The sequence below is a fragment of the Ambystoma mexicanum genome, chromosome 10, assembly GCF_040938575.1.
Source record: "Ambystoma mexicanum isolate Mex_15411 chromosome 10, UKY_AmexF1_1, whole genome shotgun sequence".
NCBI lineage: Eukaryota > Metazoa > Chordata > Amphibia > Caudata > Ambystomatidae > Ambystoma > Ambystoma mexicanum.
The window spans coordinates 185,814,262-185,837,418 of NC_090932.1; the positions used below are offsets into that span (position 1 = coordinate 185,814,262).

A 23,157-nucleotide genomic window follows, 5' to 3' on the forward strand; every position below is an offset into this window, starting at 1 on the left:
CAGATCTTCAGTCGGCTGTTTTTCCACAAGGGACTCTTGATTCCAACCCTCATTTCCAGAAATGACTGCAGGAGTCCTCTTCTTATCCAAAATCAAGACTGGAAGCAAGTCCAAGCCCAATAATGTTAAGGATCTGCACAGTTCAAACAACCAGTCTCAATCAGGGACAACTATTGGTTTCACTCATGCCCCACACCCAGACTCTGGCACCACAGATGCGGAGAGGGACCACACTGTCCCACACCCACAAAGGCAGCACTAGCCCATGAAAGCTGCAGCTTTTCCGGGTAAGTGCATGACCGTAAATGGAATTTCCTGACCTGGAAAGTCAGGAAGATGGCCAAACAAAAATATATCCAAAGAGCAAGGAGAAATCTCATGGTGTGGCCATTTTAGGGCAGTAGCAATTCACAGTAAGCGTTAATGTGCACACTAGAAATAACACAAAAACTAGATCTGCTGCCACCAGCTTGTCTTTAGGCACATCTCAAAATAAGCGAAAGTCCTAAGTGTAAACGTCTAGGGTGATACAAAAGTATCCCCATTACATTGTAAGGAGCTCTGTGCAATGTTAAAATGTTACAAAAGGTAAAAGACTGATCAGTTTCTCCATAATGAATGAACTCATCGGCAATGAGATTGATGAAGCTGAAGTCGTATTTGCCCTTGATACGACAATCCTTAATATCAAAGAAAAGCTTGACCTAATAGACAAGCATACTAAAGAGTTTATCAAACTTACTACTGTTAAAAAAAATGGATAAACTCAAGAAAGACATTTCTACTTTTTCTAAGGAATCTGCCTACCCGTATCTGAGTCCCGATTATGCGGGTCCAGGCCTTTGGTATGATCCGTCTCATCCTAATCAGGGTCCGGAGCATTATAGAAAAAGAGTTACCTTTTCAGATAGTTCCTCAGACGGGAGTGGTTCTTTTCCTAACCAAAATACACGCGGCCCAAGAGGTCGCCAATGGAATAGAGGCTAACATAGTGGGAGAAGAGGACGCCAAAATTGGCCTTACCAACAATACATGCAGATGCCCATGTTTGTACCTCAATGCCCTTATCAGGCCTTTCCTCCCTCGAACCCTTTTCCTCCCGCCGAAGTAGGACCTCCGCCTATAGAGAACATGTTTCAGACAAGGAGGAGGTCTTACCAACGTTAACTAACACATCGGCAGTTCACAACATCTCGAAACGGATACTTACCACCAACGAAACTGCAGTACTTGAGAAAGGTTTTTCTTTCATTCCTATGCGCAATCCAAGCCAGATGGACCTTGAATTAGAACTTCGGAGCTTTATTAGAAAAATTCGGCTTAGAGACCATTTTGGCACAAACGGCTGTGATTTAGAAAACAACTATACTCCGTTCAGGCCCAAATCGACTTTTATGCCCACATCAGAGAGGGTCTCTAGTGAAACGATCACTTTTGAACGTGCCGTTCTTCGTGATTTCCATTCCATTTTCTCAGCACAGGCTAATCCCACTTCTAATCGATGTTATAACTTTTCTAAAAAGGAATGGGCCTGCTTGCAAGACCTTAAAAGAGACACTTCTATCATCATTAAACAGGCAGACAAAGGTGGAGGAGTGGTAGTCTGTGACGCAACTTTCTATGATTCAGAAGTACTTAGACAATTGGACAATGGGATCTTCTATCTTAAACTGAAGGGGGACCCTACAGAGACTATACAAGGTGAAATCTTAGCCCTGGTTACACGGGCTAAAGATGCGGATATCCTTGGTACCAAAGAGTTTTATTTCTTACTGGTAAAGGAACACGCATACATCTGTTCTATATCTTGTTAAAAATCCACAAGAATATATTAAATCCTCCAGGTAGACCGATAGTGTCTCTTTGTGGCTCTATCTTAGAACCTTTGGGAAAATACATTGATTATTTTCTCAAACCATTGGCAGCCAGTACACCGACCTATCTGGCCGATACCACCGATGCTATTGTGTCACGCTCACCTGATTCCCACGGGGGCGCTGGCCTGGTTTCGAGTGCTGATGCCTCTTCAACGGTGAAGCGCAGGGCTCTGAAGATGGATAGGACGGGCCCCTCAACTCTGGCTAAAGACGCAGGGGCGCGTTGAACCCAGTTACTTCACTGGATTGAGGTTAGATGGGAGTTCAGGTAAGCTTGATTATACTGTTAAGGCGCTGTAAAAGTTCTGTTGCAAGTTCAAAAGTTCAAGCTTTAAATAATAATGTTCATTGTCTTTTTTCAGATGATGAATGAAGATTCATTTGGAGACTTCTTGCAACAAAGCGCTAATGTTGATGTCTTTTCCCCATAGGGGCCGGGGTTCGGAATGCCGGAGATATGGCGCCGACCCGAAGTGAAACGTGCAGTTCCAGTAAAGATCTGGTAAGTCCTAGATGAGCGCTCAGGTAATGTTTTTGCATTCGCTCATCTAATGTCTTTGTCTTTTTTCCCCATAGGGGCCGGGGTCCAGAAAATGCTTGGAAGCAGCAAGACCCGAAATGAAATGGGAATGACCCAACAGGTAAGTCTTAGAAGGTAACTGAGCTTTTCCTATTCCCTTCCTTCTCTCACCTTGTGTTCTTGTCTTTTTCTCTCTAGGCTCTGGGAAGTGGCTGCGGATCCGGATGATCGCTGCTGAAGATGGAGGCGCCCAAGAAAGGTGAGTGAAATGCAGCGCTGCAGCGATCGGAGCGAAATGCTTTAAAAAATGATGTCTTCCTTTTCAGGATCGTCAGTGAAATGTCTGCGTGATGCAGGTTTAGCAGGTAAGCCTTCTTCCTCCCCAATTCTCTTCTTATTACCCTTAGCAGGTGTCCCAGGATGCTGACAGGCGTGGCTGAAGTCCAGAAGCAGGAGCAGACACGGTGAGCGTCCAGCTGCTAGGCGCAGAACAACGCGAAGCACGTGTGGCTGTTCGGGTGGGGTTTAAATAGCTTTGGAAGAAGTTCCAGGTATGTATCCTTCCACCGATCAGGTTATGTATCCTTCTCCAACCACACCCGGGTGGAAAGTAGTCCCACAGGTAAAGTAGTCCCATTCAGGCCTCAAGAGGGCCTGGATGTAGCAGCATGGTCTGCATCAGGTAAGTGCACACTAAAACACTTGAACACATGTCCAGCTTTATGAGCCTGGCGCCTAAGGCGCCAGGACTGGGGCCCAACATGAGCCTGGCGCCTAAGGCGCCAGGACTGCGTCCAAAGGGCCCCAGCTTGGGCCCGCTGGAACTTCCCTGGGGGGAATGATGCCTGCCTCTGGGGTTGCTGGGTCGGACCTGGCTCCTTGGAGGTAGGCATCATGACAGTTGTCCATTTGGAAAATTTTCCATTTGATCCAGACAAAAATGTGTTCATCACTCTTGATGTCGAATCCCTTTATTCGAATATCCCACAGTCAGAATCATTGCCTATTATTAAATGTTTCTTGGATCTCAGAGATGACCCGCAGTTGGTCCCAAGCGAATTCATTGTGGATCTCCTCCAAATTGCCCTGACCAAGAATTACTTTAGGTTTAAAGAAAGTTTCTACCTACAAGTTAAAGGTACCGCAATGGGTGCTGCATTTGCACCCAATTACGCGACCCTTTTTACGTGGGCTTTTGAGAAGGTCTCTATCTTTGATACCTCTAATCCCTTTTTGCCACCTATTCTTTTTTATAAACGATACATAGATGACATCATAATTGTGTGGGACAAAACGACGGGAGATCATGAAGAATTTCTGACTTGGATTAACTCATTGAATGACCATCTCAAGTTTACCATGTCGGTGGACAGTGCGTCTATTTCTTTCCTGGATCTAATACTCAAACACCAGAATGGTGTTATCATTGTGGACCCTTTCCGTAAGACTACGGATCGAAATACTATCCTCCACTTTGATAGTTTTCACCCGCAGTCTTTAAGGGAAAGTATTCCGTATGGTCAATTTTTGAGGGCAAGGCGGAACTGCACCAACAAGAAAGATTTTGTCCCAATTTAACATCATAGAAAACAGACTTTCCCAGAGAGGTTATCCAGCTCACATTGCGACAGTCCCGTAAAAGGGCGAGATATCAACATCGCAAAGTCCTGTTGACTAAAAATATCCGCACCACCCAGAACCAGTCACGTATAGTCTGTGCCATGACCTACAACACCCACCATGCCAAAATCAAGAAGACTATTGCTAAGCAATGGCATTTACTTCAAATGAACATGCCCGATTTGGAACATCCCATGTATGCATTCAAAAAGGGCAGGAATTTGAAGAGCTGGCTATCTCAGGCAGATAGACTGCAGACCAGCCAGGCACCCAAAACCATCACTGAAATGTGGGTATGGAAAGAGTTACTGGCAACTATCCTTGTGGCAATTGTTGTCAGTGCGGATCTACTACAGTGACCAACACTGTCACCATTAACCGCAGAGTCTGGAAACTGAGGGATCAAACTACGTGTAATTCTAAAAACGTGATTTACGTGATTATGTGTTCATATGATAAATCGTATATAGAAAAAACCTCTAGACCTATTAAACTGAGAATCGCTGAGCACAAGTTTAGAATCAGGACTCGCAATCTTTCTTCTCCCTTAGTTGCTCATTTTGTTGAACACCAACATGACTGTGAAAACTTACGTTGGTGGTGTCTTGAAGGAGTTACGGGACCAGACCATTATGCCATAGCCACGAATTTGTCCCGAAGGGAACAGTGGTGGATATTTAACACCCAAAGCCATATACTGGGCCTGAATGCCCATGAAGAATGGCATGCGCTATTTCAATAGATCCTCTATGTCGTGACGTCTTTTGGACTCGGCTTTATAGGCTTTGGTTATTCCTGGTGCCTTCGATACAGCTTTCAGGCGTTATTAGCCTGTTCCATTCCATTGATAATCATTCTAGGTGTTATGTCTACCTCTATACTGGTAGAGATCTACCACTGCATGGGGTGCATTATAACTTAATTTTTCCTTTATTTTTATTTTTCCTTTGTTGTCTTGACCCCATGGTGTTATTATTTTTGTTGTCCCTTTTAAGATTGGTTTCTCATTTTCTGTTGTGGCATACCATTTTAATGCCCTTCCCCTTGACATATTTAGTCTTTTTGTTGGCTTTAGCTCTTTCTCCGAGCTGTTGGGGCATGCCATGCAGGTGTCTTTGTTTCTATGTGCTTTGGTTTTCCTTGGCTCGCTACCTGGACTATCTGTCTCTGCCTCTTGGCTCGGCCTTGTTCGATTGTAGCGCACAGCTTGTCTCCTTCTGACACGTGTTCTATATTGAACCATGTGGTTAGTCACGGGACTGATCTCTATTGGCTCCTTGGCCTTGCTGCGCGATTACTTGCGTGCTGTCGGGCGGGGGGTATCTTCGGGCGCGCCCAATACGCTTGGGCCGTGGAACGGGTAACGCTGGGCCGCCTGTACACCTTCAGGGAGCGTGGTTACATCCATTCGGCTCCCTTCCATTGCACGGTACGCGGCCCGATATTATACGTGCCTTTCTATGCCAATAGTCGCGTGCACTAGAGACGTTGTAGACGTCAGTCCTGATATGCCCATGGACGTATTTAACCCCGGACAAATGTCAACACAGGAAGTTCGGTTACCGACTTCCTGGTTTGGTGTCTATGGCCTTTGCCGCTGAGGTAAGTAACTTTGAACGGGTAGCTAGGCGGAATCTCTCACGCTTTTGGCTTTGCTCTATTTCTCATTGTTAAACATCTATATAGATTTACCTATATGTTGGGACCTTGTAGTACTGGCTATACAACAGACACACAGATCCTGTTTGGACTGATGTAAGTTCAGTTTTTTCACAAACTTTCAGATTACGCTTCATGACTTGATTCCATATAGCGCAGTGTTGCATTCTATGTATGTGATACTTTGGGACATTACAGATGTCTTACTAGTTTGTTGTACTTTCTATTGCCCCACAGACTTCGCTTATCCTTTAATGACATTTGGAGATTCACCCTTCTGGGGAACCTTTCGACATCCGATTCTGTACATGTAGTTGAGGTCGTTCTGCACATTAAGGAATCATCTGTTGATGGTTCTTGATTGACAGATCTGGGCTTGATCAATGGTGAGCATAATGACAACTATGATGTTGGTTTTTATCCTTCTTCTTTGGGTGCAGGATCTTCCTTTATTTATTTTTATGGATACCACTGCATCACTTATTCGTTTCTTTCACTTTAATTCTCAATTTCTTTCAATTTATCTTTTACATATGGGCAGTCCCATACTTGGGATCCTCTTTTCTATACACATGAATTTTTTTTGTATGTTTATTTCATTAGAGTTAAATTTATCTATTTTTCTACTTCTGGTTTTCTCTTTGGCTGCTTGTATCTTGCTCGAATCTGTTAACCAGAGAAATTTATGACCAATTTGTGGCCTTCTTTCCTCTCATTTTTTACAGATCTAATTCAATTGTGATTTGTTTTGGTGTGGCCGGATCGCCATTTCCTGGACTTTTTTGTCAGGCGTCTGGGCCCACCCCCAAAGGGTCTGAGATCATGGTAATTAGATTTTCTCCCCTACTAGCCACTATACACGCCCCAACCCAGTGTTGGGGACCGGGTCCTTCATCGGGATCCTCAGATCACTTGTTTTTATGGTCATTATGTATGAATGATTGTGCGGCCTATATGAAAGGCTGCTTTGATGTTAGCATTACTATTTTCTCGTTTCTTTTTCTTTATTTCACTGTTTGGAGAATATACATTTTTAGTGTCTCTTTTTAATCTATAACATTTGTGTAGGTAATTTCAAGACACAGATGAATCTTCATGAATGTTTATACAGGAATGCTACGTCCTGACGAAGATGGACATCATCTGTAATCCAGCTAGATGTGTTTTCCATCGAAACTACCTGGTTTAAGGCGCCATGCTCAAGATACTGTTTTACGTATTTGTGGTTTATTTTGCATGTCACCTTAGTAGTCGACGTATAGCATCCCATGTTAGACTAGTATGGGTTTATGAATATCATTTATGTGAAGACCTTTCAGTTTCTTGTTTATTGCAATGTTTAAACTGCTAGATTCAGAACTAACAACTTTTTTTGCTGCCACTATCAGGATTTAATCCATCTTCCAATTCATTTCGAAACCATCCTGACTATATTCGGTTGACTAGGATTTTTTCCACCCGAGGGATTCCCTTCTCTCGAGTAGACTTTATCCTTCGACATTGACTTGGACTTATTTTGGACGATGGTGATTATTACCCAGTTTGTAATTGGGCAGCAAGTTCCCAGCAGATCTATCGTGATATTAGCATTTTTCTTCACATTTTGCACTTTATTCATGTTGTATAACTGTATGTCCTATATTTACACTTACTCTTATATGAGCTCTGATCTATTTAATAATCATTTTAATGTTTCTAATTAAATAAAGAAAAATAAATACATTTTTCAAAAAAACTTGCTTATACATTACATGTAGTGATCTGAGGGGTTGATTGAGGGACCGCCCCTGATACTGGTGGGATTGTGTTGTTTATAGTGGACTTGTTTATATCCACTGGCTTGATTTCTGTGCCTTGTTTCTGGTTGTTTCCCCTCTTGCCAGCGATGTAGGGGGTACCCATCTATTGTATTGCTCTCCATAATGAATGAGCAGAAGGCAGGGGAAGTGAAGCTGAAGGCTTTACTTTCCCGTCATAAAAGTCAGAACAGGTTATAATACAATGCAAAAAGATTAGCGGTCCATAGAAACTATGCCATGAAAGTTCCCAAAAGAGAGATCATTCCTAACGGTCCTCCTTCACCATCTCCTCTTTCACTGGTTTTCTTCTCCCATTCCTTGGTCTTCTCTCCCCTTGTCTTTCACCCTGCCCACTGCATTACCTAATCCTCTTCTTTTCGATCCCCTCCCTGTTACCTCTGCTACCGTGCTCTTATACCACCATCATCTGGGTACCAACCCCTTTACCCATTTTATGGTCTTCTTTAGTTTGAACAAACCCTTCTCTTGATCTCACTCTCCCTTCCCTTGTTCTCCACCCACCCCATGCCCTTTGGCAACAGGTCCTGTTTTCTCTTTCCCTAATCTCCCTAATTTTCCATTAGACCCGCCAAATGTCCTACATCTATGCACACAAAAGCACTTATTGTTTCTAGATGGGCCAGTTCCAGTACTAATCACGACTTGTGTTTCCTGCAGGAGAAAGCTGCTGCTTTATTCCAAAACTATAAAGAGTCTCCGATGTCATCACACGCTGTATCACTTCCAGAGCTGCGCTCGCTTTGTTCTGATGTCTGCAAGGATGAAACCGTCTTTTGTTTGGCGCTAGTCCAACTGCAGAAGGAGAAGAAAGTGATGGTTGTGGACAAGAATGGAGAGAAGGTAAGAGTATACATGTGTGTGAATGTGTATTTTAAATTAAACATTTTAGGACTTTGTATTTCATCATTGTGGTGGCATCCATTGTCACATTTTGGTAATGCATTTTGTCACCTGTTTTGAACACCAGTGGCAGAGACTCATAAGGCTTTCATCTGATATTTCAGGTACCACTGGTTCTAGAACCTGTTGGGGATATTATTCATGTGTCCTCTAAAAAATAAATGAGTGCCGAGTGTTAGCCAGGCGTTTCTAACAAGTTTACTCTGTCTGTCCTGGATATTGTGACAAAGTGGCCAGATGTGACTCTTAGGAGGGAGGTTGGGTTATCATAAAGTACAATTCATCAACTGACAAGCACACAACACAATAAGGAAGGTCCCAGAACATATACTGAATATGCACTCCTAGCTGAAGAATAACATTGGGAAATATACACATATGAAGGTTCTAAGTACTTTAGAAATGGGCAAAAGTATTATAAAGCTGTAAAGGGTATATGAAAGACCCAGAGCACTTTAGAAACCAGTATTCACACAAGTACCAGTACATCTGAACACATTTTCTATAACCACTTAGCGTGTCTCCCTTGGTCATCAGTCTGATCGCCTACCTCCTGCTCCTTACAAATAACATAACCTAGCATTGCTTAGCATGTCACCTCATTCATCTATCACCATGTACTCAACCGTACCAAACATTAAACTACCTAGTAGTTCACTTCTAGATATAAATGACTCACATCTAGAGCTACCTACCAGCTTCACTCGCCCCACTATAGACAGGAATTTAGGACGTGGAGCTAGATTGGCTAAAATCTACGAGCCACTCGCCCGTTCTATGCCCACTGTACAGAGACTTAGACCTACGACTGTCAGCCTAAATACCTTAAAACCTAACTCATCTCAGAACTCCTACCCCAAATGTCCACACAGTCTCCCTAAACAGAGCAATCCAGAAACACCTGACCACCCTCCCACTATAACTACCACAACCACCGTGAGCCCCCAAATCAAGGGAGCCCTGATCAACGCCAGATCGCTAGTAGCTCATGCAACAGAAATTGCTGACCTGATCCTTAAAGAAGACCTTGACCTCCTTGCCATTACGGAGACTTGGCTACATCCGGCAGCAGGCCCCATGCTTATGCTTGCAGTCCCAGATAATTACTCCATCCTGAGACAAGACCGACCCAACTCCAGAGGAGAGGGTGTTGCTATTATCCATAAATGCAGTCTTAACATGAGACTAGCTACCAATATCAATGTCCTATCCTGCGAATTACTCTGTCAAAGTCCCCCTCACTATTGCCCAAACGCTGAACATCCACGTGATTTACCGCCCTCCAGGTCCAATAGCCACATTCGTTGAGGACATTAATACCATTTTATCCAGCAACCTTAAAAGTTCCACTCAAGTACTCACTTTGGGAGACTTCAATATGGGCTTCAATGACCCAGAAGACCAACTTGCCTACACTACGTGCAATAACCTTTCTGAACTAGGATTTACCCAAAGAAGCATGGAACCTACACATGCCAAAGGTAGAATACTCGATTGGGTGGCTGACTACAATTGTCAAGCTAATATTACCGACATTTTACCACTAGCCTGGACTGACCACCATCTGGTATCGTTCACGCTTTCTACCATCCGACCCCCACCCTTGTCGGCCAGCCCGGCTCCACCTACACTCACGAGAAAAAAAAAAGCATCACTGTGGAGAGACTATCCCAAACTTACTCCCCACACTCAACGCACTCCCTGACAACTTGGATCCTGAAACCTTGGTTTAAGAATACAACAAAATTATGTCCACTTCACTGGACCTAATCGCCCCCCTCAAACTCAGACCAAGTAAGCCCAAAAGGCACTTGAACAAATGGTATACGCCATTCCTTAAAAACTTAAAGCAGCAAAAAAGAAATTGCGAGGCCACCTGGAAAAAATCCCCGTCAGTAGCTAATAAACTCAAACTTACCAAACTTCCTGCCCTTTATAAAAAAAATACATTTTCCTGGCAAAACGAACCTCCTTCGACTCCCGTATATCCCGAGCCAAATCAAACATGAAGGAATTATTCTCCATACTTAAAGAAGTAGAAACCCCTATAGCACAACCAGATACTTGTAGTAAAGACAACATCTGGTGCTCTGAAATCCAAAACGCATTAGCTAATAAGATTGCCACCCTACAAAACAAAATCTCCTGTAAAAAAAAAGCCTCATTGAATGACCCCCACCCGTCGAAACTACCTGAGAAGCCTACTTTAAGGGAAACCACTCGCTTCAACTTCTCTAAAGTCACTACACTTGAAGTAGAAAAAATCACCCTGTCATTGAAACCTTCTAACTGCCAGGGAGACTTGTGCCCTGCACAGCTTATTAAAGACGCTGCCCATGACCGCTCACCTTTCATCACAAAGTTAATTAATGCTTCCCTTTTCACTGGTTCTATCCCTTAAAACAATCCTGGGTACTACCATTACTAAAAAAAAACTACACTTCACCCAGCCATGCCTACAAATTATAGACCTATAACGACCGTACCATTCCTTCTAAAAATCTTGGATAAGATCGCGTACGTACAAATTAAGAAATACTTGGAAGAATTTCACCTACTTGGAGAGAGACAATCAAGCTTCCGTCCTCAACATGGGACTGAGACGGCTCTTATTGACCTTAAAACACAGATCGATGAGCTCAGAGTCAATGGCCAAGCTGCCTTACTCCCCCTCCTCGACCTCTCTGCAGCATTCGACCTGGTCGACCACTCTGTCCTATGCACACACCTCCACACATCAGCTCATTTCTCTGTCGAGGCCATTACATGCATCAGATCATTCCTTAACGGCAGAACCATGAGGGTCTTTTCAACTACAGCTGCAGCAGACCCTATACCTTTCACCTGTGGTGTGCCACAAGGTTCTTGTGTCTCCCCTACACTGTACAATATATTTACCAAGCCCCTTTTCGATGATCTGGATCATCTCGGTATCACCTACACTAACTACGCAGATGATACCCAGATCCTCCTTCCGCTTTCTGGAGATTATGGGAAGGATTTGGCCTTGGTGAATAGAGTGTACATCATCATCCAGGCATGGATGGCCACACATGAACTATGCCTGAATGATGATAAAACTGAACTCATCATCCTGGGCACCACAGCTAGCCTAAAGAAACTAGGCCCTGCCTATTCATGCTTCACGATCGATGGCAATAACATCAAGGTGGGACAAGAAGTTAAAACGCTAGGCGTTTACCTGGACTCTAACCTCTCTTCCAACAAACATGTGAACTCCCTAGCCTCTTCCATGGCTTATACGTGTAAATTGATCCGTGCAGCCAAACCCTTTCTTTCTGACAGTAGCTGCTTGACCCTTGCTAGAGCCCTCATACTGTCCCACCTGGACTATTGCATTGCTCTCTATCTTTGGTCATCCAAAGTCACCACTAACAAACTACAAAATCTTCAGAACAACGCTCTCAGGGCGGCACTGGGCATCTGCAGGAGACCATATCACAGCACATAGCCAACAGAGTAACTGGCTCTCTATCAAAGACAAATTTCTCTTAAAAACTGTGTCACTTACTCACAAGTCACTCAACAACGCTGCTCCAATCTACTTAATTGATAGATTTCATAGACAGACCTCCCTGAGACCCACAAGAACAGCCTTTAAAGACTGCCTTTCCGTCCCTGACTTTAAATGCTCCACCATAGGGGGCAATAGCTTCCCAGTGAAAGCGGCTAAACTGTGGAACTCCCTACCTCCTACTCTTAGAATGGACCTACCTTATCAAAACTTTTGATTAAAGATTGTTGCATGGCTGAAAACGTAAGCCCTCAAACATTTCTAGTCATTAAGTCTTTGATATTCTGGCCAACTGTTTATTCTGTACCCACATATGCTTACCTATATACTTGTATATAATCTTATAATTACTATTATTGTGTGTACATACATGTATATATCGTTGTTGTTGTAACTAAGCCTTGCAAATTCATGTAACTGCTGCGCTCTGTTACCTTACGGTATTTTGGCGCATTACAAATAAACAAACAAATAAACAAACAAACAAGTGTGCAGGTTAGTACAATTTTAGTTGCTTTACATGGGTGTAAAAAAGTGTTAAACGGTTGATTATTTCAAAAGTATTGATCAGTTTTACAGTTAAGTAAAATCTTCAAGTACTTATGAGATGTTCAGAGTAAATTGTCCATAGGAATAAGAGTCAATAGCTTATAATGAAAATTCAGATAAGTATTACCAGAGTTTCAGGGAAACAGCAGAATAGGCAATATTCAAGCTGGTGCGGTTGGAAGACACCAGCCGTTGAGTTCCTGACACAAGTTTGACGGCCAGAGGCTGTGACAGGGTTTTTTGTGAGCTCACACAGCCATAGCTTAATCTGAAGTTAAAAGATAGCTGTAGAATGGACAGGGAAACAGTTGGAACATGCGACCAATGGGGAAGAGGGGGAGAAGTCATAAGGAGGAAGATACGGGTATCTATACAAGAGACCCGTGACAGTTTGTGTGTGGGGTGCTTGGGTTAGGGTAGGAGGCATGGAGGTGGACTGAGAGACCATAGGGCGGATGGAAGATGGAGCCGAGATCGAAGAAGTCTGTGGAGCAGTTGGATAGTATTTCAGGTGAGGTATTTGTGTGTGTGAGAGAGTGGTACCTAGTGGAAAGACTGCAGCTGTGATTGTGAGAGTGCCTGAGAGAGTGAATGGCAGTGGGGAACGGGGGAGTGCAAGAGGTAACAGAAGGATAGTGGGAGAGCTTAGAGAGTGAAGGGGACAGAGAGGAAGGAAGAGTGGAAGAGATGGGAAAGAGAGAGAGAAGTGGCAGAGTATATAGAGGGGAGGGAGGAAGGTAGAAAGTAAGTAAGTGGTAACTGGGGGGAGGCATTAGATGAATGTGAGAAGACTGAAGGCACATAGGAGACAGAAGGTGGGAGTAGAGAGAACGGAAGTGTGAGAAAGGGAGTAGGTGAACCAGAAGAAAGAGTCGGACTAGGATGTTCAAAAGGTTTTATTTAAATAAAAAGCAAAACCTCTATGTAGCCCTACTGTTATGATGGTTATTCCATACCTAACAAACTAAACTAAGGGTGCTCGTCAAATGTCCAAATTCATATAGCCCTCTGTCCAAAACCTACTTGTTATTTCGCCCTACCACTTAGAAAAACATAACAAAAAAATAGGCCAGGACAATCGCTTCTCTGGCTTTGCTTGGCCAAACTTCATTTTTCTTCCAAAGAAGGGGTTTTCAGATGTTCAATGTTCAGAATATAATTCCCCAACCTCTCTGCAGGTTTTTCAGAGCTAGTCGTAAGCCTTCACACACATCCAACACTTTCCGTTCTTTAAAGGGAAAAGGGATTTCCATAATGTGATAGCACCATGCTTGCTCTTCTATTTGATAGTGCTCTTGTTTAGAGTTTATGCCATGCAACCCTCCAGGTCCTCTCTGGTCCCGGTCTTTTCCCTTATTATTTGTTTTTCTAGGGCTCCCGAAGCCCTCTGGCACTTTGATGTGCTTACTTCTGCAGGGTCTGGATTGAGCGTCTGCCCGTGTTCAGCATTCAGATTTCTTGTGCTCCCGTAACCTTCTTTGCTTTTCCAACACTGGGACACAGCCGCTCACCCCTATCCTCGTTATTACCTTCTTGGGAGCGTCTGCTACCCTTCTCCTGCCCGGCCTGGCAGTCGACACATTTCTAATACAAAGGTTGGTGATCCAATCCCTCCAGGTTCTTTTTCGAAAGGGGTGGGTCGGTCCTCTTTGACTGTTGGGGTTCACGGGGAATCCAGCATTACCTGAAGCCAAAGAGATTGAAGTAATGTCACAGCTATTTGAATCCCAAACAGAAGTAACATCAGTCCTTTTGATTCCCGTATATGCAGACAATGTATTCTTGATGGGGAGTTCCTCATAGGAATGCGAGTCTTTGTCCCCTAGAGGGAAGTCATCCCCTTGAGGTCCTACTTTCCCAGACCCCAATGGAGGGTCTTGCTGAGCGGGCTCACCTCACTAGCCTCAAAGGGGTTGGCTTCCCTATGGGGAGATAGGACTAATAGTCCAGAATTGTCACATACACCTCCTGTTAATTAAGTCGCTCCCCCTTGGACGGAACAGATGTGGGGAATGTGGCTCAAGAAGTCCACATTGCATTGTTCTTTCCCTTTGCGATGTTCCACCAAAAAACAAAAAGGTTGAAGATCTAAAAACCATCTCATAACCTGGGCATTGGAATCTTTTATTTATTTATATATATATTTTTTAACACTTTTTATTGACATTTCAACAACACAAACAACAACAACCTGCCTGCAAGGCGGGGGCAAGGTTTGTCACGATTTAACATCAAAACACTGTTATGCATCAGTTCTATTAATCAATCTGATTCGGGTTATTTGCTCATCTTGTATGTCCCAATACTTGTTTTCCTCCGAGCCATCCCTCCCCTTGCATTCCCGCTCACCCTCCCCTAACCCCTGTACAATAAGCAAATCCCAACAAGTCTCAACTGTGCACGCTAGTCTCTCAGCCCTCTGTGACCTGAGCTTCAAGTGACTGGTCACCTTATCTCACAAGCAACTTTAATACCAGTGTGGTCCACCCCATAATGTCATCACTAGCTTCGTTTTGCCCCCTTCGCGCCGCTCTATGCCATACCACGGTTTCTGCGTCCACCCACTTTTTCAGTTCTCTCCACCAGGCATCCACCTGGGGCCCTTCCGCTGATTTCCATGCCATGGCAATCAGGCGTTTAGCCAGAACACATATAAGGTCTTTCATTCTGGCCACTGGGGTCTCATTGCACCTTCGCTTGAACAGCCCTAATAAGCTTGCTTCCAGTGGCCAGTCATGCATGCATATTCCTGCCACCTGTTCTCTGTCTATGTTCTGCCAAAACCTAACAATCACCGGGTATGAACAGAACATGTGCAGTATGTCTGCTTCCCATTCGCGCACCTCTGACATTTCTGCTCTCTCTGCGCCCGGGAATAGTGAGATGGCATATGGTGTCGGGTATGCCCTGTGTGTGACTTGCAACTGAATTAGCTTAAATCTGGCATTTCTCCACACCTTCCTAGTGTTTGTCAGTATTCTAGCCCATTCTTCATCGGTGAAGGTGCGCCCTACATCTCTTTCCCACTTGGCCTTTGCTCAGAGCTCTGACTTACTCCATCATTAATTCATAGAGCCTGGAAATAACGTGACCACCTTCTGCCATGTCGTATATTGTGTCCAGCGTGGCGTCTCCAGTGATTCCCGACTTCACTGCCGGCCACCTGTTTGTTGCCAGCCCGATCACCCTGAGGTATCTAATGAACTGCCCCCTCGGAATTCCATGCTGTTGCACTAAGTCTGACAAGCTTCTCAAAGCCCCTTCCTGAATCAGATCTCCCAGCGTGATTATCCCTGTACGGTTCCCAGGGTGCCGGATAACATTTACCTCATCTCTTGTTTTGCCACAGATTGCAGCCAGGGGTATGTTGTCAGAGTACAGGTCTTCTCTCTACCAGCGTCCACATCCTGCGCCGCAGTGCCCGACCCAGCTTCACTAACACAGATGTTTCCCTGAGTTCCCTTGCATCCACCCAGAGCGCTTGTTTAAGTTGTACGGTTTGACCCTGTCTCCCAACAATTTTGTGTCCAGCGATTCGTCATCCGCAAGCCAGTCCTCAATGAACTGTAGCTGTCCTGCTAGGTAATATGCTATGAAGTGTGGCACTATCCTTGCCACCTACCTCATACAGGCTCTGGTAGAATCTTTCGAAGGATGTGTTAATCTCCCCTTGGGCCCTCCATTCCTCGCCACATTCATCTCTAACGGTGTTAATAATTTCCCTGTTCTCTTCTGCTCTACCTAGCCAGGCCAACAACTTGCCAGGTTTGTCCCCACCTTCATGGAGCCTCTCAACATATTTGCTGTAGTCATGCTTGCCCAGCCTTTCCCAGGTCGCTATACACTCTTGACGCAACTCTATGTATTTCCTTTCCCTGTTCCATTGTGGTCCTCCTTCCGCAGTTCCCGCTTCCATCTGCTCCTCCAGTCTTGCTATAGTACTCAATCATTTCATCCGTATCCCACCCGCTATTTTCTGATCGCCTCCCCCCGATTACCACTTTGAACGATTCCCACAAGGTGCGCGCGCTACTGATGCTGCCTTCATTTATTCTGAAGAATTCATCTATCCTCCCTCCCAGGTGGTCCCTGAAATGCTCATCTAGCAGCGCGTCTGCTCTAAGTTGCTATGGGGGTTCTGTGTGCTGTGATCTTCCACACCACAACCAGTGGTGCGTGGTCCGAGAGTACCCTAACTTTGTATTCCGCCGCCACAAATTCACCCAGCACCTGAGAGCCAGTGAGCATATAGTCAATCCCTGTGCATACTCTGTGTGGGCTGGAGTAGAAAGAATACATCCTCCTATCCCTGTGTAGCTGTCTCCACACCACCTGTAATCGCGGCTCTCGCATCAATACCGCCAGCGCCTTAGCAGCAGGTGCCCTCTTCTTGTATTTCCCGTCAGATCTATATAACGTTTGGTCTAGGGTGTAGATAAAGTCCATCCCCCACCCATACCGCTTCTCTATACAGTGCAAGTAGGGGACCTAATGATTTGAAAAAGGTGGTGGCGTCATGTTTGGCCGATTTGTTTATTATACAGATTTCCCTCTGCTCGAATAGCCCGTGTATAACTGTCAGCCGGCTGTCTTTATCGCATTTGCTGTCCAGTAACTTAAAGGGGACCACAGGAGCCACCCATATAAGGGTGCCCCTAGCGTGTGCTGAGTATGTCGCGCCCTTGACAGTCCCCCCCACCCCCATTTCTTCTCTATCTTGGATTGTCTGGCAGCGGTTAGATGCGTCTCCTGCAAGAGTGCAATTTGTACCCCCTTGTTCACCAAAAATTTGCGCACCCTGTTCCTTTTAATGTAGCTGTTAATCCCTCTCTCATTCCAGGAGGCAATCTAAATACAACCCATCTGCCCACTTTAGTATCTTTTCGCAGGGCGTCCCACTAGCCCTTCCATTCTCTTACAGGGCGTGTTCCGTAGCTTCCTCCCACAGTCTGGCCTATCTTGCTTTTCCCTCCCCCCTCCCCTCTCCAGTTCCCATCACAGAAGGGGAGGCCCAGCGTGCAGGTTAACTCAACATAGAACTCTTCCCAACAATCCAAACTTGTGCCCAACAAACCCTCTTGTCCTTCTGTCCACTAGGTGTCTGCTCTCTTAATAGGTCACACCTCTTATCTTCCTCCTTTCACCCCAGCTAGTTGGGCTTGTACCTTCCTCCCCTCCCAAGTTTCCTCTGTGGTGGGGCAGCCTAGCGTGCAATTCAACTTAACATAAAACTCCCCCCAACTTCCCAACATGTCAGACTAGTGCCCAACGGTTCCTAGTCCTTTCAGGATCAGTCGCTTCTCGCGCTGACCAGTATCCCACTCCCTTCTCACCAATTGAATGCACAGTAGCAGAGTTCTTCTTGGTTGCACTCTAACAAGGACCTCCCAGTGTCAGCAGGATGTGCAAAGCTCCCAATGTCTCCTGCTTGCTTCGCTACCCTACCGTCCACCAGTTGTTCCTCAGTTTCTAACAGTTCACAGCAGTCTCTCCTTGCCGCTTGTCAGTGTCTCATATGCTTGCCTCGGTTGATCTTGGAGCTGAGTCCATCCTCCTCTCCAGCCAGTTTCACGGATCTGCTTTTTGTCTTCCCCATAGTGGTGGCACTTGTATCAAGTCCTTCCACGCCTGTGCTTCACAAGTATTGTCAAAAAGGTGTGCCATTGTCTGGTATTTTGAGCTTGGCAGGGAATATCGCATATATTTCATGCCTGCCTGTCTCAGCCATTCCTTAGTGGGACCAAAGGCTGCTCTTTGCTTCTGTACTATTATAGTGTAATCGGGATACACCGCAATCTTGGCCGAGTCCCTCCATTAGCCCTCCTTGCCTTGAGAATGCCAGGATCGCCCCTCTGTCCCTGTAGTTTAGAAGCTTAACGATCAAAGGGCTTGGTGGTGTGCCCGGAGGGGGTCTTCTGGCCAAGGAGCGGTAGGTGCGTTCTACTGTGAAGCCCTGCACCAGGTTTCCTGCGCCAACTTCCTGCAGCAGCATGCTCTCCACGTATACTGTGGAGTCTCTCCCCTCTGTCCCTTCAGGCAGGCTCAATATTCGAATGTTGTTATGCCGGGCTCTCCCTTCTGCGTCCTCGGCCCTGCTCTCCAATGCTGCCACTTTCCTCTTCAATTCTCGGATCTCCGACTGTGTTGCTTCATGCCCTGCTTACTTTCTTCCGCTTGCGCTTCTGCCGATTGTACTCCCTCAGCCAGCCCTCTTACATCCTGTCTCAGGAGGCCGACATCAATTATGACTTTGTCGATCCCCCTCTCCATAGTTGCTTGTAGTGTGGCTATGGCCTTCAGGATCTGGTTCATCTATTTTCCCTTCCGGCTCCGCTGGCACGCCGTTGTGTAGAGGCTCGCCGCTTCCTTCCCCTTTGCGGGTAAAATGCCTCCATCTTGGTCTGTTTGGACATGCCCTTGTACTGCTTATCCAGCATGTGCGTGGCTCGCTCCCTCCCTGTGACCATCTGGGTGCCACTGACAGCTTCTGCAGCAGACACCAGCAGTTCGTAATGGGTAATGTACCGGTCGTACTGTCTACCTGCGTATGGAGGTGTCGAGAGGGTGACCACTGCCGGTGCTGCACCACCTCGTAATCTCTTCTATCACGTTGCAGCTGTCCCCGACTCGGTGTCCGTGCCTTCCGGGCTCAAGCGTTTCGTCAACGTCTCATGGTTATTTCCCACTTCAGCCCTCTCTTCCGTATGCAATGTCATCGCAGTATGACCTCTGGCCTTTGCCACAGTGGTATGTAGTCCCCTCTTTCACTTGGCAGTCCCCCCCGCTGTCTTGCCCCTCGGTGATCACCATTCCTCAGACCTTCGACATAGGGGTCTTATACCGGTTGAGGCACTAGCTGTCTTGCCCGCGCGGCACCTTCTCAGTGTTTCTGCAGTGTGGCCGTCTTATGCTGGGCCCTCCAGGATGGTCGGGGTTCGCCTCTCCTGCAGGGCGCTGCAGTTTTGTCTGCTCGTACGCCCATCAGGGTTTGGCTGCGCAAACAGGGTAGTGTCTGCTTTCCTCTGGGGCCACCCAGGACCCTCTGCTCTTCCTCCTCCCCAGCCTGCGGTTCCAAGGTGGGCGCAGCAGCCAGGTCCTCCGTGCCCAGCCATTTATACTGTTCTAGCTCTTGTGGGTCGTGCACTATGTGTGTACAGTCAGGGTCACTTACCGCAGTAGCCCGTGTGTCTCTGTGCCTAGGTGCGATTGCATGTGGTTTACCTCTTGCTTGAGGTCTGGCCCCCCGGGTTGCCCGCTTAGGCTGCGCTTCTTCTGCTGGTTGCTGCAGTGTTGTCTTTGTGTGCGCCCATTGGGATCAGGCAGTGCAGACCAGGATGGCGTCTGCCCAGGATGGCGTCTGCTTGCTTCCGAGGCCACCCAGGGCTCTCTGTTGTTCCTCCGTTTTAGCCTGCAGCTCTAAGGTGGCGTGCTGTTCTGGCAGGACGCATGCTATTTATGGCCAGTAAGGGGCCACTCACCGCTTCGAGACCGGGCGCCTCTGTGCAATTCTGTGTGGTTCTTCAGGTCTGGCCTCCTAGTTGCTGAGGGTTCTTTATTGTGGGGCCAAGTGTTTTTGCACCCTGCTATTGCTTCCTACATCCTCGTGGCAGCTCCGGATCACAACGCCTTTCTGGTGTTTTGTCCTCTGCCTTCAGCGCCTCGGGGGACTGGGGGAGGCTCCGCTTCTCACCCCCGCTTGTCGCTTACTCCGGCGGCCAGAAATAGGACCGCCCTTACATGTGCCACTCCAGGTCTCTGCTTCTGCTGCACTTGGGACTCCGGCAGGGTTGATCAATCGGCCGCCGCCATCTTGTCAGTTGGCTGCCGGGGAGTTCAAAGCGGCTGTTCCACCTTTTTCTATCACGCCTCTGGGCCCCAACCACTACAGTCAGTCCCAGGCTCTTTCCATCGTGGATGCATGGTGTTATCCGGCTGGAGCATGCATTTATTCTCCTTTTCCGAGGCTAATCGATGTCGGATCCAGCGTGAGCTACAGAGCCCTGCTGTTCACTCCATGGCTCGGCGAGCCACGCCTCTTGGAATGTTTTCTTAGACTCATCCAGGTTGGGGGTGAGTGGTCTGTCATGAGCCGGAATAATCATCTGTTTCATAGTAACGCAGGCTTACAATTGCCTGTTTGATGGCTAGTACTTACAATTCAACTGTTGCATATATTGGTTCTCTAAGGAACAGCTTCCGGCTTGTATACAAAATGGGGTGTTCTCACCATCATGTTCTTGTAACAGCACAGGACCCAACCCAACTTTGGAGGCATCAGTCTGAAGGATGAATTCACAGTTGAAGTCCGGCATTTTCAAGACAGGCTCTTGACACAGTATTTGTTTTAGACCTTTCAAGCTTTGTTGATCTTCTTTTCCCCAGATATACTTTTGTGTATGAGAGTTCTTTGGTTTGTCTGTAAGATTGATGGCCAAGGTGGAATAGTTGTGTATAAAATGTGGGTAATAGCCTGTGAATCCTAGGAAAGCTTGAATGTCTTGTTTATTGTACTGCCTTGACTTTTTCAGTCTGATGTTTAATCAGTCCATATTCAACAAAGTAACCCAGATACTTTACAACTGTCTGGGCCAGATGACATTTCTTCGGTTTGCCTGTCAAACCTGGTCTTCTCAGGGTTCTGACAATCACATATTGATGGTGCAAGTGTTTGCGCCAGGTCTTGCTGTGGATTATTTCATTCAAGTATGCTCCAGACAAAAACTATGGTCATTAGATCTTATCCATTAACCCATTTAATGTAGCAGGAGCTCTGTGTAAACCAAAGGGAAGTACCCTAAATTGGAACAGCCCTTAGAAGGCTGTCTTTTCCCTGTCGAGGGATCTAGGGGTACCTGCCAGTATCGTTTGGTTAGGTCAAGAGTGGAAATCTACTTAGATGACCCCAGTTTCACAGTGAGTTAATTGATTCGTGGCATGGGGTAGTTATCGAACATAACGATTTTCATTTTCCTGAAATCTATACATAATCTCTACGTCTTGTCCGGTTTGGTCTCTAAAACAATGGGGGAAGACCATGGGTTCTCTGAGGGCTCAATCATGTTAGCCTTGACCATTTCATTGAGCTCTGCCAATGATTTTTCTTCTTGCCTCCGGGGTCCGGTAAGGTTTTAAGTTTACTGTCTGCCCACCTGGTGTTCGTATATAATGAAAGAAATGACTCGCTCTACTTGGTTGTTCAGAGAAGAACTCTGTGTCAAGCTGAGATGTTCGTGATGATTGTGTACCTGTTTTCCTTGATGTGGATCTTGTTGAGGCCGCCAGACTGCAGTCTTCTGAACGATGAGTGTGTGACTCGGGGAACCCGCCTCTCCACCACCCAAATGGCACAGGGTGGAGGATGGGCAGACTCCCAGCGCACACGGAAAGCACTCTCCCGATTAACGTGACGATGGGACTGTGCAAGCACAGACAGGAGAGGCTACGATCAGTCTGAAGTGTCGTAACAAGGCGAGGTCCAAGTTGAAGGTCGATGCACCAAGCTGCAGGCTGACTTCGGATAGCTGGTAAGAAGATGGAGCACCAAGCACCAGGCTGAGACAGACTGGAAAAGGGGAACCAGATTGGGAACGAGCTAAAGGTCCCAGGGGAATTAGGGGGGACCCTTGAACCTGCAAGACGCAGGGCAGAACAAGGAACCGAGGTACAGAAATAGGGACCAGAGAGACCCAAAAGACCTAGAGCTAACTGGACCCCTCAAGCAGACAAAAGGGTAAGTAAGCAACAGGGCCCTAAGTGGAACAGGGTACCCAGCAGGACAAGTAGGACAGGATACCCAGGAGGGCTGTAGGCAGGGCAAGTAGGACAGACAGGGCAAGTAGTCCAGGCAGGGCAAGTAGGACAGGCAGGGCAAGTAGGACAGGCAGGGCAAGTAGGACAGGGTACCCAGGCTGGCAGTAGGTAGTAGGCTGGGCAAGTAGTCAGGCAGGGCAAGTAGGTGAGGATTCCCAGACAGGCTGTAGGCAGGGCAGGATAGCGGGAAGCTGGTTTCACAGGAAAACCAGGAGCGAGCAACACGAACGAAGCTTCCGCGTTGAGACGCGATTGGCTTCTGTTGCCGCTTCCTTTTATGGGCCGCCGGCGCCCGCGAGGCCTGAAACGCAAGCCGTTTCACCCCCGAGCGCCGGCGGACCCAAAACGAGGCTTGGAAGGCGAGCCCTTCCCGATGTACACACCTGATCTACGGCGCATGCGCGGGACTGAGACAGTGGTCTCCCGCGCATGCGCCGTAGCCCACCAACAGCGGTTCCTGAAGCTCTCCTCCTGGCGGCTCCCCAGACGCGAAAGCGCGGGTAGAGCCGCCAGGAAGGAGAAGGGAGAGCGATCGCCCTGGACCTCGGTCTCCCCCGAAGTGGCGTGACACTATGTTCCCTCCCAGGAAGACCCGGAGCCGCGGGTTTCCAAGGAAACCGATCATAGAACTTCCGCACCAAGCGGGAGGCATGCACATGCTGATGAGGCTCCCAAGTGCGATCACAAGCTGGATACCCCTTCCAATCCACCAAGAAATGGAGCACCCCCCTAAGATAGCGGGCATCGCAAATCTCTTGTACCTCAAATTCTGGAACCCCTTGGACTATGACAGAGGCAGGGCGAGGACAGGACCGACCATAGGGATCTGCTACATAGGGTTTCAAAAGGGAGACATGAAAAACAGGG

The 23,157-nt window shown here is 46.7% G+C and overlaps 1 protein-coding gene across 3 annotated transcripts in view; it reads left to right on the plus strand.

Moving 5' to 3' along the window:
- CHMP7 (charged multivesicular body protein 7) overlaps positions 1-23,157 on the plus strand; it is a 310,059-nt gene that overhangs the window by 114,029 nt on the left and 172,873 nt on the right. For all 3 annotated transcript variants that reach the window (XM_069617684.1, XM_069617685.1, XM_069617683.1), the window contains exon 4: positions 8,154-8,336. In XM_069617684.1, coding sequence (XP_069473785.1) covers positions 8,154-8,336 — 183 coding nt within the window. The remainder of the gene's footprint in view (positions 1-8,153; positions 8,337-23,157) is intronic.